We start from the raw sequence: 13,059 nt of genomic DNA, 5'->3' as shown, positions 1-13,059 counted from the left end.
TGGTTCAGAAGTGGTCACCCAGGTAACCCGAGCCAAAGCCAATCAGCGCATCATATCTCTGTGATCATGAAGACTGGTTGAGGGCTGAACACGTGAACTCAGCAAGTCCCTTTAGAATGAAGCTAAGGACTTCTGTGACTAGTAAGGGGGGGATACTCTTTCTTTCTAAACATGAAGGAATAAGGAGTGTATAGACTCTGCAGGAGGCCGTCTTGGAACCATGAGAGAAGCCATTTTGAGGGTAAATGCTGCGTCCAGAGGAAGGCAAAGCTGAGAGAATCACAGAGAAACCGAGCCATTGTCCTGATGACATCATGTGCCTCTGGATCAAACCATACCTGAAACCCACCTGCTCTGGAACCTTATTTTTTAAACGTTTTTATTGAAATACAACATGTGTAGTGAGAAGTACACATGTTATAAATGAAAATCCATAAACTGAACACACTGTGTAACCATCACCCAAATCAGTAAACGAACGTCATCATCATCCCCAGATGTGCCCTGCGCTTTCTCCAAGCCACTGTCTCCTCTCAAGGGTAGCCACTATCCTGAAGTTCAGTTACATTGATTAGTTTTGTCTGGTTTTGTATTTTATATAAATGGAATTACATATTAATGTGCTCTATGTTTCTTGGTGAACATATACTCATATATACATATTCTGTTGGTTATAAGCCTAGGCAAGTGCTCAGCTTTAATAGATACTGCAAGTTTCCAAAAGTGGTTGTACCATTTTACACCCCCACCAAGCAGTTTACGAAAGTCCCAGTTTCTCCACATCCTCATCAACACTAGGTATTGTCAGACTTTTTCACTATGGCGATTCTGGTGTCTCACTGTGGTGTTTCCTGAGTGGAATCTAATCATGTTTTTAATTTGAATATTCCAGACAACCAATAAAATTGAGATTTTTTTCCCCATATGTTTATTGGCCATTTGGATATCCTGTTTTGTGAAGAGTCTTTAACTTGTTTTTCTACTGGGTTGTCATTGTTTTCTTATTGATTTGTAGTTCTTTGTATATTCTATTTGTTTCTTTCTTTTTGGCAGCTGGCTGATTTGGGAATCTGAACCCTTGACCTTGGTGATACAACACTGTACTTTAACCTACTGAGCTAATCAGACAGCACCCCTTTAAATGTCCTGGATATTACCTTGATTGTTTCAAGCTGATCTGAGTTAGATTTTCTGTAACTTGTATCCCAAGATACAGCTTAGCTAACAAAGAAAGACTCATAATATTTACTGTGTACATTTTGTTTTCCACATCTAATCATTGTCATGACCATAAATTGATTATTTTTACAACAGAAGCAGCACAGTATTGGTATAGCATTTTTACAACAGAAGCAGCATGGTATTGGTTTAGCATTTAAGGACAAACTCTCTCTCTTCAAATTTCAAAGATGCTTATCTTACCCTCAAAATATTTCTTCCTTGGGTCATTCTGGGCACAGACTGGACAGGTAGGGTGCTCAACCTTCAGGGCAAGATTGGCAGAGATCTGGGAAAGACCCAGAATGGAAAAGTCCTTCTAAGTGGGAATTAACCTGAACTCCAAATTTGACCTCTCTGTGAGAGCTTACACCCACCCCACAATGGCACCCCATCTATCCATGAGTGCCATCACCGAGTGGCAAGTGTGAGTATGTCAGAGAGCATGTTGTGGTGTCTGAGGAGCAGTGGATAGTATTGCAATGGCCTTGGATAATGTCTCAGGGAAACGTCCACTGTCAGTTGGAGGGTAGTGTTTAAATCAGAGGCCACCAACTGGAAGCCTAAGCACTGGAAACTGGTCTTTAAATATACTTTATTTGTTCAACTCAACTTTCCAAAGATTTTAATCAATAGCCAACTTTTAAAATTAAAATTTAAAAGCAAATACAGATTTCTGGCTTCTCTTAAAAATGGAGCAACCTTTCAAAATGGACCCTTATTGTTACCTAGTTAAAATCTGTTGGGACCGAGAAGTTTCTGCTTCCCTTTTAGATAAGGCACCTGCTCTCTAGTTTTCCACAGATGCCACCAGTCCCTACTGCACTACACTTTGCGCAACTTATGCATCTACATTACCCACCGTGTCTCTTTAGGTATTAGAGTTTAAGATGCCTGATTGACACCATTAACTGTGTCAGTAACCTTTTTATTAGCATTCAACATCTTTGAGTAATTCTCCATAAAGGAATTTAAACAGTGATTAACAGTGGAGATTCCAGTGTCACAAGGCACACAGAGGCTTCACTTCTGTGTCACGCTTCCCTTGTAGCTGTTTGATGCCCCAGTTTAGTGGGAACTCCCCTCAGACTTCCTCCGTTTCTTATCTCCTTTCTCCACCAGGTACCATATTGTAGGCCCCGTTGCCTAGGTCCCCTTTGGCTCCCTAATGTAACTTCTTCCTTTCTTCAGCCTGTGTGTACAATGATTCCTCAATTAGCAAAGTTAAATTACTCTCAGGTGTGGGGTTTTTGTGTGTTTGATCCCAGGCTGAGACTTTCTAACAATATTGATGTTGATAAAAATTATACTACCACAAATGCTACTGCTACTAATAATAGTTTTAACATTCATTGGTTAACATTCTGTATTAGACAGGATAAGTTAGGTTATGCAGCAGTAACAAATAATAAAGAATTGGAACTAATAGTGAACACAATAATGTGCACCACAAGCCCTCACAATGTGCCCGACACCATGCTAAGCTCTGTACATGCATTATTTCATTTCACAACAACCCCATGACAGGAATACTATTAATGTCTCCAATTATATAGTCAGGAAAACTTAAGATCAGAGAGGTTAGTTTACCTACATAGGGCCACACAGCTAGTGAATAGCAAAGCCAGACTTCCTGCCTCAGCGCCCTGATTCATGGGCCCAAGCACTTAACCTCAAACAGCACCATGCTGTTCCCTGAGAAGAAGATGCCATGTGTGTCACCTATCTTAGTTCCGATTCTATCAGGAAATTGCTGTGTGACCTTGGGCAGGTCACTTTCCCTCTTTGGGCTGTGTGGTGATTTTGTTCTGTGCCAACTTGGCTAAGCTGTGCTGCTGTATCCTAAAATAACCTTCCTCAGAGGGCTCCGGGTTAGAGTTGTCTAAAATAGAAATGGCAGGGGATTTAAACAGCCTAAGTGAAGCAGTGGGCATTATAGTGGGAAGGTCTACATCAGGCTCGAGGTGCCGGAATGGCTCGTGCACATTGTCACTGATCTGGGGGCTCACCTTGACAGCTTGGGACAGCATCCGTGCCTCGGCTGTACTTGCTCCTGCCAGATCTCCTTTCAGCTTCTGTGCACTTGGGTCCAGGCGCTTGGGCACCCAATACCAGTCACGGAATCAATGGCCTACGTATTCTTCTTCAGCAACCCTTCTGCTTCCTGGTTAGTAACTTTTTCTGGTGTTCCCAACATCCCTCTCTGGGTCCTTACTTCTCCAGCCTCCCCCACAGTTGCCAAAGGGCCAATCGGCATAATAAGCTCCTTACCCCACGTGACTCACAGTGGACTTGCTTCACTATTGAGCACTGGGTGATCATGAACGAGCCTGGCTTTTCCTTTATAAAATGACAGGGTTGGGCTAATGCATTACTTTTCAAGTTTTCCATTAGACAGAAGAGAAGGAAAACGTGCCCTCTCATCTAGGGGTTCTAGTAATCAGCTCTTCGATAGAGATATCTTTCAACAGAGATTTCTTTGAAGTCTAATTTTGTCATTAAAAGTTCACATTCAAGTGGCACTCAGCATACTCATTGTCAAGCTGATGAGGTTCTGTTACACAGCTTTGACTTTTAATCTGAAGGAAGACGTTTCCAGAACTTCTAAACACCAAGAAAACTTTGGCTTAGACCCGTGTTCAGTCTGGTGCCAAACTTCCAATGGAATTCAAATTCGCATAATTTGAATTTTATTCACAGTGGTGATGCTACTGGAGTAATCCTTCACTTTTGCTCTATTGAACTGTCTTTTAAAATTCCCTGTTTCAAACAGCTATATTACTTAACACAGTATTAAAAAATTTTTAAAAATTCACATTCAACGTCATACATAACGTTTTCCATTTTAATACAAAGATGAGTTTTCCTTCAAAAGATGAAGTAAAATTGGCAATCCACAACATTTGCCACGGATTTATGAATTCTTGGCACTCCTTTAAGAATCCCTGAGTTTATGCACATTCCACATTGAGAAGCAGGCAACAGAATGGTTCATTTATTTGATCTGCCAATATTTACTGAGAAGTTTCCTTGTCCAAAGCTTGGGGCAATGTGCTGGGCATACTTTAGAGAGGGAGACAGGCTCTGTTTTTAGGAGCTCAGTACAGTGGTTACCATGGGCTACCTCAGCCTGTTTACAGTCAGGGAGAGAAGTCTGTAATTATCATGACCATGTGTTCTGATCCTTGGTGTGGGGCGAGGAGTACAGAATATACTGATTGGGCTTAGTGTTGCTAGAGTTTAAAGAGAGATCTGCATAAATTCTTTGGGAGCCCTGAGCAACTAATCCTGTCTGGCCTCATCTGAGAAAGCTTCCTAGAGGAGGTGACATTTGGGAGAAATCTTTCTTTTTTTCATTTTTTTAATTCAAGTTTTCGTGACAGGCTAATTGGGATAAATCTTGATGGATGCATATAATAACCACAACAATAGTTATTTTAAAAAGTAATATTTACTAACACTTACATTGGGCAAACTATGTGCCAGACTAATCTAAGCCTTCTATGTGTACCAAGTCATTTAATTTTTACAGTAGCCCATGAGTTAGATATTGTTTTATTGATTCAATCATTCATTCATTCAATGAATATTGATTGAGCAGCTCCTGTATTTTATAGTCAGGAAAACTGAGGACAGAGAGGTATAATCACTTACCTAAGGCAACATAGCTAGTGAGATTTATTTCTGTGAATTTTCTTTTCATCTCTCTTGCCCATTTTTTTCAAAATTGGAGTTTCCTTTTTGCTGAAGAGTAAAAAAGTTTTACAAATACAGGAGAAATTAGCATATTATCTGCATCATGTGTTATGACCAAGTTACTTGTTAGTTGGATTTTAAGCCCTAGGGATACAGCAATAAATAAGACAGACAAGATTCCCTGATCTCCAAGAGCTGATACTCTATTGGGCAGACAGACTGGACAAATAAATAAGATATATAGTATGTTATGTACTGATAATGAGTGATTATGGGGAAAAATAAAGCTGGAAAAGGGGAAAAAGAGAGAGAGACAGAGACAGAGCGTGTGTATGGGGGTGGGGGGCAGTTGTTATAAGTTTTTACAGTTTGCCAAGTAATGGCTTCATAAGAGGTGACCTTTGAGCAAAAACTTGAAGGAGTTGAGAGAGCAACCATATGACTATTTGAGGGAACAGTGTTCCATGCAGAAGGAACAGTCAGTGCAAAGGCTCTGAGGCTGGAGCCTGCCTGGTGTGTTTGAGGAAGACCAGAGACCAGTGTAACTGGGGCAGAAGGAACAAGGGAGAGTTGAGAAAGTTAGAAAAAAAGCAAGTGGCAGGAGAGGGGAGGTGACAGCCAGGTCTTGCAGTACCTTATAGCCCCTGGTGGGGACTTGGGACTCTTTTCTAGTTGAGATGGGACAGGGTTTGATGAGGTAACTGAGGGCCATGCCATTATAGGAGTTCGCCAATCAGGACATGGATTTCTGAGGGTTGAAAAGGAGCAATTAATTTCCTCAAGCAGCAAGTATATACATATATAAGCAGATATATTAGCTAATAAATAATTATATATGAGATATTATATATATTATTTCATCTATATTCTCTCCAGCTCTGTTCCAAGCCTTGTGTTAACGTTGGGGGCACATCCCTGCTCCTTATACTATTAGCTCATTTAATCCTTGCAACAAGCCTTGAAGGAAGGTACTATTATTCTCATTTTACAAATAAGGAAACTGAGGCACATGAGGAATAATCGATTTACTCAAGGTCACAAAGCTAATAAGTGACAAACCCAGGCAGTGGGGCTCCAGAGTATTCCCATGGAACCACTCTTGCTAAATTGTTCTCCTGGGAGGTCGCATCAATATCTGCCTTTACCGGAAGTAGGAAGAGATGCCCTTTTTCCCCACTCTGGACAACTCTGTGTTATTGACTTTTTCTTTTTGGCAATCTGACAGTCTACAATCTTATCCTGTAATTTATATTTCTCTTATCACAAGATTGAGCAACATTTCCTTTTGTGTGTGTGTGAACTTCCTGTTCATATCTTTTATCCATATATATATATATATTAGTTGGGATTTCTTTTTCTAGCTGAAGAGTAAGAGAGCTTTACAAAGAAAGAAAATTATCATGTTGTCTGCACCCCATGTTTTCTGTAGTCTGTTGTTTGTCTTTGGGCTTTGTTTAGGGAACATTAGGCCTTGAGGTGATTTTAAGTTTTGTGTGATTAAATGTATCAATCTTTTCTTTCATGAACTCAGGGGTTTGTGCTGTGTTTAGCAAGGCTTTTGTTATTCTAAGATGATAAACAAATTCACCATTTTTTTCTTCTGTTAAAGTGTCATTTTTTGACATTTAGATCTCCAATCCACCTGGACTGTATTTTACTATTTTAATAGTGATCTAACTTTATATCTTTCCAGAAGGTGATTCAGCTGTCTTACTTTTACAGAGAAAAGTTCATCTTTTTTTCAATGATATGAAATTCCATTGTTATCCATATAAATTCCCATATGTACTTCTGGCCTCCCTAATTTGTCTTCTTCAACTAGTTGTCTGTCCATTTATTGGCCAACCCCAAACTGGTTGAAAACTATACTTTTACAATCTATTTTCATATACAGAAGGGCTGGTTTCCTCTTTCTTTCTTTATTTTTTCAGAACTTTTCTGGATTTTTTCACATTTTTTTCTTTTGAAACTCAGAGTCAACTTGTCTAATTTTAAAAAGCCTTTTAGTGTTTAATTAGGGCTGGATTAAATTAATAGATTTGAGGGGAAACTTAATTCAATGTTTTAATATTGAATCTTCCTAACCAAGAGCATTTATTCAAATCTTTCATACCTAAAGCCAGTAGCATTTTAAAATTTTCTTGGACTATACCCTGTGCCATTCTTGATGAGCGTATTCCAAGATATTTTTATTATTGCTAGAGTAAATGTGACAGTCTTTTCTTCTGTTTGTTTTCTGAGACAGTCCTTGGTATATCATCATCTTGCTACTCTGAGGATATTGCTTTTGCAACCCAGAGCTAACTTGCTTGATCCTCATTCCTTCTAACAGTCTATGGGTTGAGTCTCTTTCCAGGTATACAGTCATATCATCTGTAAATAATAGTGACACTTCCTTCTTTCTAATGTTTATGACTTTATTTCTTTCTTCAATCTAATGACATGAGTCATGCTGTTTGAATCTGGGCCCAGCACTCAAGGCTTCTGCCTCTTAGTGCTGGGCCTGGGGCCTCTGCCCATGCTTGAAATTCTCAGCCTGGTATACTCCATTCCACAGTGATACAGCCAAAGGGGCTTTACCACAAGGGGCGTCACCCCTTTCTCTCAGGCTTGGGGGAGTGGTCATTTCATTGGGAACCGCTTTGGGATGGCCTCCCTGACTCTCCTAGTCTTCCCATATATCCCCATTAAAGTGAACAGAAAGACAACAATCATATTATGGGGGTTGACATACATTCTGAAAAGCCTTACATTCTGCTCAGCAGCATACAAAAATTAGATAGGGCTTCTGGGAAAACTCAGGTTAGGGTAGGTCACTCAAAGACTATGCAACCACTTTCAAATCTTTGGTGGTTTTTAAAATGTCTGAAAAATTTTTTGACACCACTCCCATCAAGAAGTGGAGTCTAACTTCCCTCATCTTCAAAATGGGCTAACCTTAGTGACTCCTTTGTGATATGTAGAATGTGCCAGAAGCAATGCAGTGTGATTTCCAAAGCCAGGTCATGCTGGGATGTTCACCTTTACTACTTGGCCACCATGCTGTCGGGAAGCCTAAGCCACATGGAAAGGCCATGTGTGGATGTTCTAGGCCCAGCTCCAGCTAAAGGCCCAGCTAACAGGGAGCATTGACCTCCAGACATGTGACAAGTGAGTGGGCCGGCAGATGATTCCAGCCCTCAGCCATCGAGTCACCCCAGTGATGTTGAGTGGAGCTGTAATGAACTGTCCCCACTGAGTTCTGCTCAAATTGCATATTTGTGAGCAAAAGAAATGTTGTCATCATGTTAAGCCACCGATTTTGCAGTGGTTGTTAGACAGCTATAGGAAGCTGGACCAAACTGTAATAAAAATACTAGCACGGATTTTTTTAAGGACATGTTAAATAAATGATACGTAAAGAATGTTGCAGTCATTTTTAAAAGGTAAAGGAAGCTTGCTGGAAGGCAGTGTAAGGAAGGCTGAAGCTGCTGAGTTATGGAGACCAGAGCCATGGGCAGTAGGTGAGGAAGGATTGCACGATTGTCACCCTAAGACAGAACCTGTAGCCCAACGGAGCCAGGAGGAAGAGCAGAGACACATGGCTGGGTTCCTCTGCCATTTGCTGTGTGCAGCTGTTTTATGCCTGACATTCAGCTGCTGTTAATGACATTAATATGCTGGGGAGAAAATCCATGGGGACCCCGTCACTATGTGGCCACTACTCCCTATTTAGCACTTGTGTATAAGCCACTCTGTGCTATGGAAGCTCCCACTGCAGTGTAACAGAGTAAAATCACTAACAGACAGTGCGTCCTTACTGCACACCAAGCACCGTGCTAAGTGCTTTATGATTATATCCTGTTTAATACCCAGCCATTCCCCAGCCTTACATGGGTAGATGCTAATATGGGGCTGATTTTACAATAAGGATATAGAGGCTCAGAAAAATTAAAAGTAATTGCCTTAAATCACACAGCTAGTAGATGATGAAGCCAGGATTTGGACCCAGGCAGTGGGGCTTCAGGGCCTGTGCTTGTTCTCACTACTTGAAGCTTCCTAATCAGAGCATCAGCAAGGTATTATGTGACCTTTAGAGGGCTCAGATCGCTGGCTCAGATTTAAAAAGGGCTTCCCCTAACAAGGTTATATTAAAAGAAAAACCTCAGAAAATTAAATGTAACAGAGTTTGTTTGAGCAAAGACCAATTCATGAATCAGGCAGCACTCAGAACCAGAAGAGGTTCAGAGCGCTCCACCCAGTGGTGTGAGCACTGAGCTCAGTGCTGAACACAGAGGCAAAGTAGAGAAATCACCTGATTGGCTACAGCTAAGCATCTGCCTTACTTAGGCATGGTTGGCTGCCTGTGATTGGCTGAAGCTCAGCTACTTGTTACAAAAATATACTCCAAAATTAGCACTATTGTTTGAATGTGTGCCCCAAAGTTCATGTATTGGAAATGTAATCCCCAAAGCAAGAATTGGGAGGTGGGGCCTAATGAGATGGGATTTTTTTTTTTTTTTTATAGTTTAATGTATTTTAATAGCAAACTTACAGGAACAGCACAGAAGACAGACAACATTAAAAACATGTACTTGCATGTAGGACAACTCAGTTAGAAAAGTATAGTGAATGGATGGAACCTACTGTATGATAAAAATGCTACAAACGCCATTTAGTTGCCATCAATAAGAAATTTACTTATTTTAAAAAAATCCAAATGCTGGCATTGTCCAGAAAAATTTAACAGGTTTATTTATAATTGTTATAAAGTTGAACTGCTGAAACTTGTTCACCCAAACATTTTGACTTGCATCAATACTTTACGTCCCCGCATTTATATTAAAAATTCACACACAAATGAAAATGGAAAAACTGCCAATACCTGACTTCTGTCCCCTATTTTTCCACTTGCAACCATACACTTAGGTACCTTTTGACCCCATGGAAAAAAAATATCTAACGTTCAGAACTACCAATAACAGGAAGAAGAGAATTTTTTTTTTTTTTTTTTTTTTTGAGAATGAAATGTTTCCCATCATAGTGAATTCTTAAGCACGTTCTCCACGTATGCGGCATGCTAGCTGGATGTCTTTCGGCATAATTGTTACACGTTTGGCATGGATAGCACACAGGTTGGTGTCTTCAAAAAGGCCAACCAGATAGGCCTCACTTGCCTCCTGCAAAGCACCAATAGCTGCGCTCTGGAAGCGCAGATCTGTTTTGAAGTCCTGAGCAATTTCTCGCACCAGACGCTGGAAGGGGAGTTTGCGAATCAGAAGTTCAGTGGACTTCTGATAACGTCTAATTTCACGGAGTGCCACAGTACCAGGCCTGTAACGATGAGGTTTCTTCACCCCTCCAGTAGAGGGCGCACTCTTGCGAGCGGCTTTTGTAGCCAGTTGTTTCCTGGGGGCTTTACCACCGGTCGATTTGCGGGCAGTCTGCTTTGTACGAGCCATGGTATAGAGACCTCCTTACTCCTTACTGACCCCCCCTTCTCCTCGGGCTGGAGCTCGGCGAGCGAGAGGCGGCGCTGGCGTTGGAGAGAGCGACGGCGGCGCCTAATGAGATGGGATTAGGTCCTCTCTGCCCTCATGGATGGATGAACGCCCTCAGCACGAGTCAGTTCCTTACATAAGAAGTTGAGCTCCCTTCTCTCTCCTTCCCCCCTCCCCTACGTGATACCTTTTATCAGGTTATGATGCAACAAGAAGGCCCTCACCAGATGCCAGCACCTTGATCTTGGACTTTCCAGCCTCCAGAACTGTGAGGAAATAGATTTCTGTTTACTATAAATTACACAGTCTCAGGTATTCCATCACAGCAGCACAAAATGGACTAAGACACTTAGCTTTTGATTTGTTTACATACTAAATTAGGTTGTGATTTGTTATGTAGGAACTCAAAGTATGGAGACAGCCTCAGGCTAATGGCCTCCTGCTTATTTAATTTAACATTTATATATTTTCCTTGACACTCCAAATCTGCTTTTCAGGCAGATGTAAAATCTATCCATCTTGTGGCTGGTGCCTTTCTGAAGGCCATGAAAAAAGATGGCATTTTTCTACCATGCCCTCTAAATTTCTGGTCACAATTAGGCAACTAGACATTTAGGCAAACTGAGTCCTGAAGAACAACAGAAAGTCGGTAAGCAACCGCTTAGTCAGCACACAGCACTTTTGTTCTGCTTACTGCTGTATTGCTGTAATCTGCAGTTGCAAAGGCCCTGAGGTGGGAGTGGACTGGGGTCTTTGAAGAAAAGCAAGGAGACCAACGTGGCAGGAGAATGATGAGGTAGGGGTCAGGTGATGGCAGCCTTGTGGTCAGTGGTAAGAAGGTGGTATTTTATGCCAAGTGGGACAGCAAGCATTTGTGGTTTGTAAGTAAAGCGTTGTTGGCGTGTTCTAATTTGCATTTAGAGGATGATGTCTCCAAGAGGGGAATGGATTGTGAGGGTAATGAATGGAAGCAGGGAGGGCAGAGACGGGGCAATTGCAACAGTCCAGGAGAGAGACCTTGGTGGCTGGACTAGGGTGGGCGCAGCAGAAAGAGAATAAATGAAAATGTTTGGTTTTGAGCATTCATGGGGCTGGAACAGAGTATAAATGTTGATCCATTTACTAAATAGTTAAATTAATTTTTTAAAGTTGACTTTTTTATTTTTTAAAAATTGTGGTAAAATACACATAACATACAGTTTGCCATTTTAACCATTTTAAATGCACAAATTCAATGGCTTTAAGTACATTCACAACGCTGTGTAACCATCACCACTTTCTATTTTCAGAACTTTCTCTCCCAAACAGCCACTCTGTACCCATTAAACAAAAACACTCTATTCTCCCCCACCCCCAGCTCCTGGTAACCTCTATTCCACTTTCTGTCTCTACAGATTTGCCTGTTTTAAATACCTCATATATATTGATAAAATTAAATTAAATTAAATTAAAAAATAAATACATCATATCATATGAGGTATATGGAATTCCTCATATGTGGAATCATACAGTATTTGTCCTTTTATGTCTGGCTTATTTCACTTAGCATGTTTTCAAGGTTCATCCATGTTGTAGCATGTGTCAGAATTTCATTTCTGTTAATGGCTGAATAATATAAGGACAGACGACACTGTGTTTATCCAGTCATCAGCTGATGGACACTTGAATTGTATCCACCTTTTAGCTGTTGTGAATGGTGCTGCAATTGAGCTTTGATGTGCAAGTATCTGTTTGAGTCTCTGCTTTCGTTTCTCTTGGATATACGTAGGAGTGGAACTGCTGGATCACAAGGTCATTGTATGTTTAATTTTTTGAGGAATCTCCATACTGTTTTCCACAGTGGCTGCACCATTTTCCATTCCCACCAGCAGTGCACAAGGGTCCCAATTTCTCCATATCTTTGACAACACTTACTACTTTCTGGTTTTTGGGTTTTGTTTTAATGTAATAGCCATCCTAGTGGGCGTGAAGTGGTATCTCAATGTGGCTTTGATTTGCATTTGCTTAACGACTAATGGGACTGAGCATTGCTTCATGTGCTTATTGGCCTCTTGGACATCTTCTTTGGAGAAATGTCTAATTGAGTCTTTTGCCCATTTTTGAATTGGGTTTATTTTTTTTTGTTGTTGAGTTGTATGTAGGTAAATTTTTAAATATAAATCAAATTGATAAACTATTAAATAAAGTATGTTGTATCCTCCTACCTTGACATGTGTACCTTCATAAAGACCTGAAAGCCGGTTCAAATTTAGAATTCTCACGCACCTGAGAGTTCCATGCATGGGAAGAGCCAGCCCCCAAGCCCTTGTCTCACTCCCCTTCTCTTCCCACCTGTGGTTGGCTGAATAATGGCCCCCTAAAGATATCCACATCCTAATCCTCAGAACTGGTGAATGTTACGTTGTGTGGCAAAAGGTACTTTGCAGATGTGATTAAGCTAAGGATTTTGAGTTGGGGAGGTTACCCTGAGTTACCTGGGTGGGCCTGGTATAATCACAGAGGTCTTAGAAGAGGAGGCAGGAGATAAGAGGGGAGGAGGTGAGACAACAACAGAAGTATTGATGTGGCCAGAAGCCAAGGAATGCCGGCAGTCCCTAGAAGCTAGAAGAGGCAAGGAAAGGATTCTCCCCTGGAACCTCCAGAAGGAACTGGCCCTGCTGGCTCC

The 13,059-nt window shown here is 41.0% G+C and overlaps 1 protein-coding gene across 1 annotated transcript; it reads right to left on the bottom strand.

The window, feature by feature from the left end:
• Window positions 1–9,412: 9,412 nt before the first annotated feature.
• On the bottom strand, window positions 9,413–10,451 carry LOC134388617 (histone H3.3A-like). The gene has a single exon (XM_063111807.1). The coding sequence runs from the start codon at window positions 10,353–10,355 to the stop codon at window positions 9,945–9,947; it is 411 nt and encodes a 136-aa protein (XP_062967877.1). The 5' UTR covers window positions 10,356–10,451; the 3' UTR covers window positions 9,413–9,944.
• Window positions 10,452–13,059: the final 2,608 nt, after the last annotated feature.

This window comes from Cynocephalus volans, chromosome 10 (genome assembly GCF_027409185.1).
Source record: "Cynocephalus volans isolate mCynVol1 chromosome 10, mCynVol1.pri, whole genome shotgun sequence".
NCBI lineage: Eukaryota > Metazoa > Chordata > Mammalia > Dermoptera > Cynocephalidae > Cynocephalus > Cynocephalus volans.
This window is presented reverse-complemented; position numbering and strand designations above follow the sequence as displayed.

Coding starts and splice junctions, on each gene's coding strand:
- LOC134388617 (XM_063111807.1), bottom strand. CDS start 10,355: ATGGCTCGTACAAAGCAGACTGCCCGCAAATCGACCGGTGGTAAAGCC.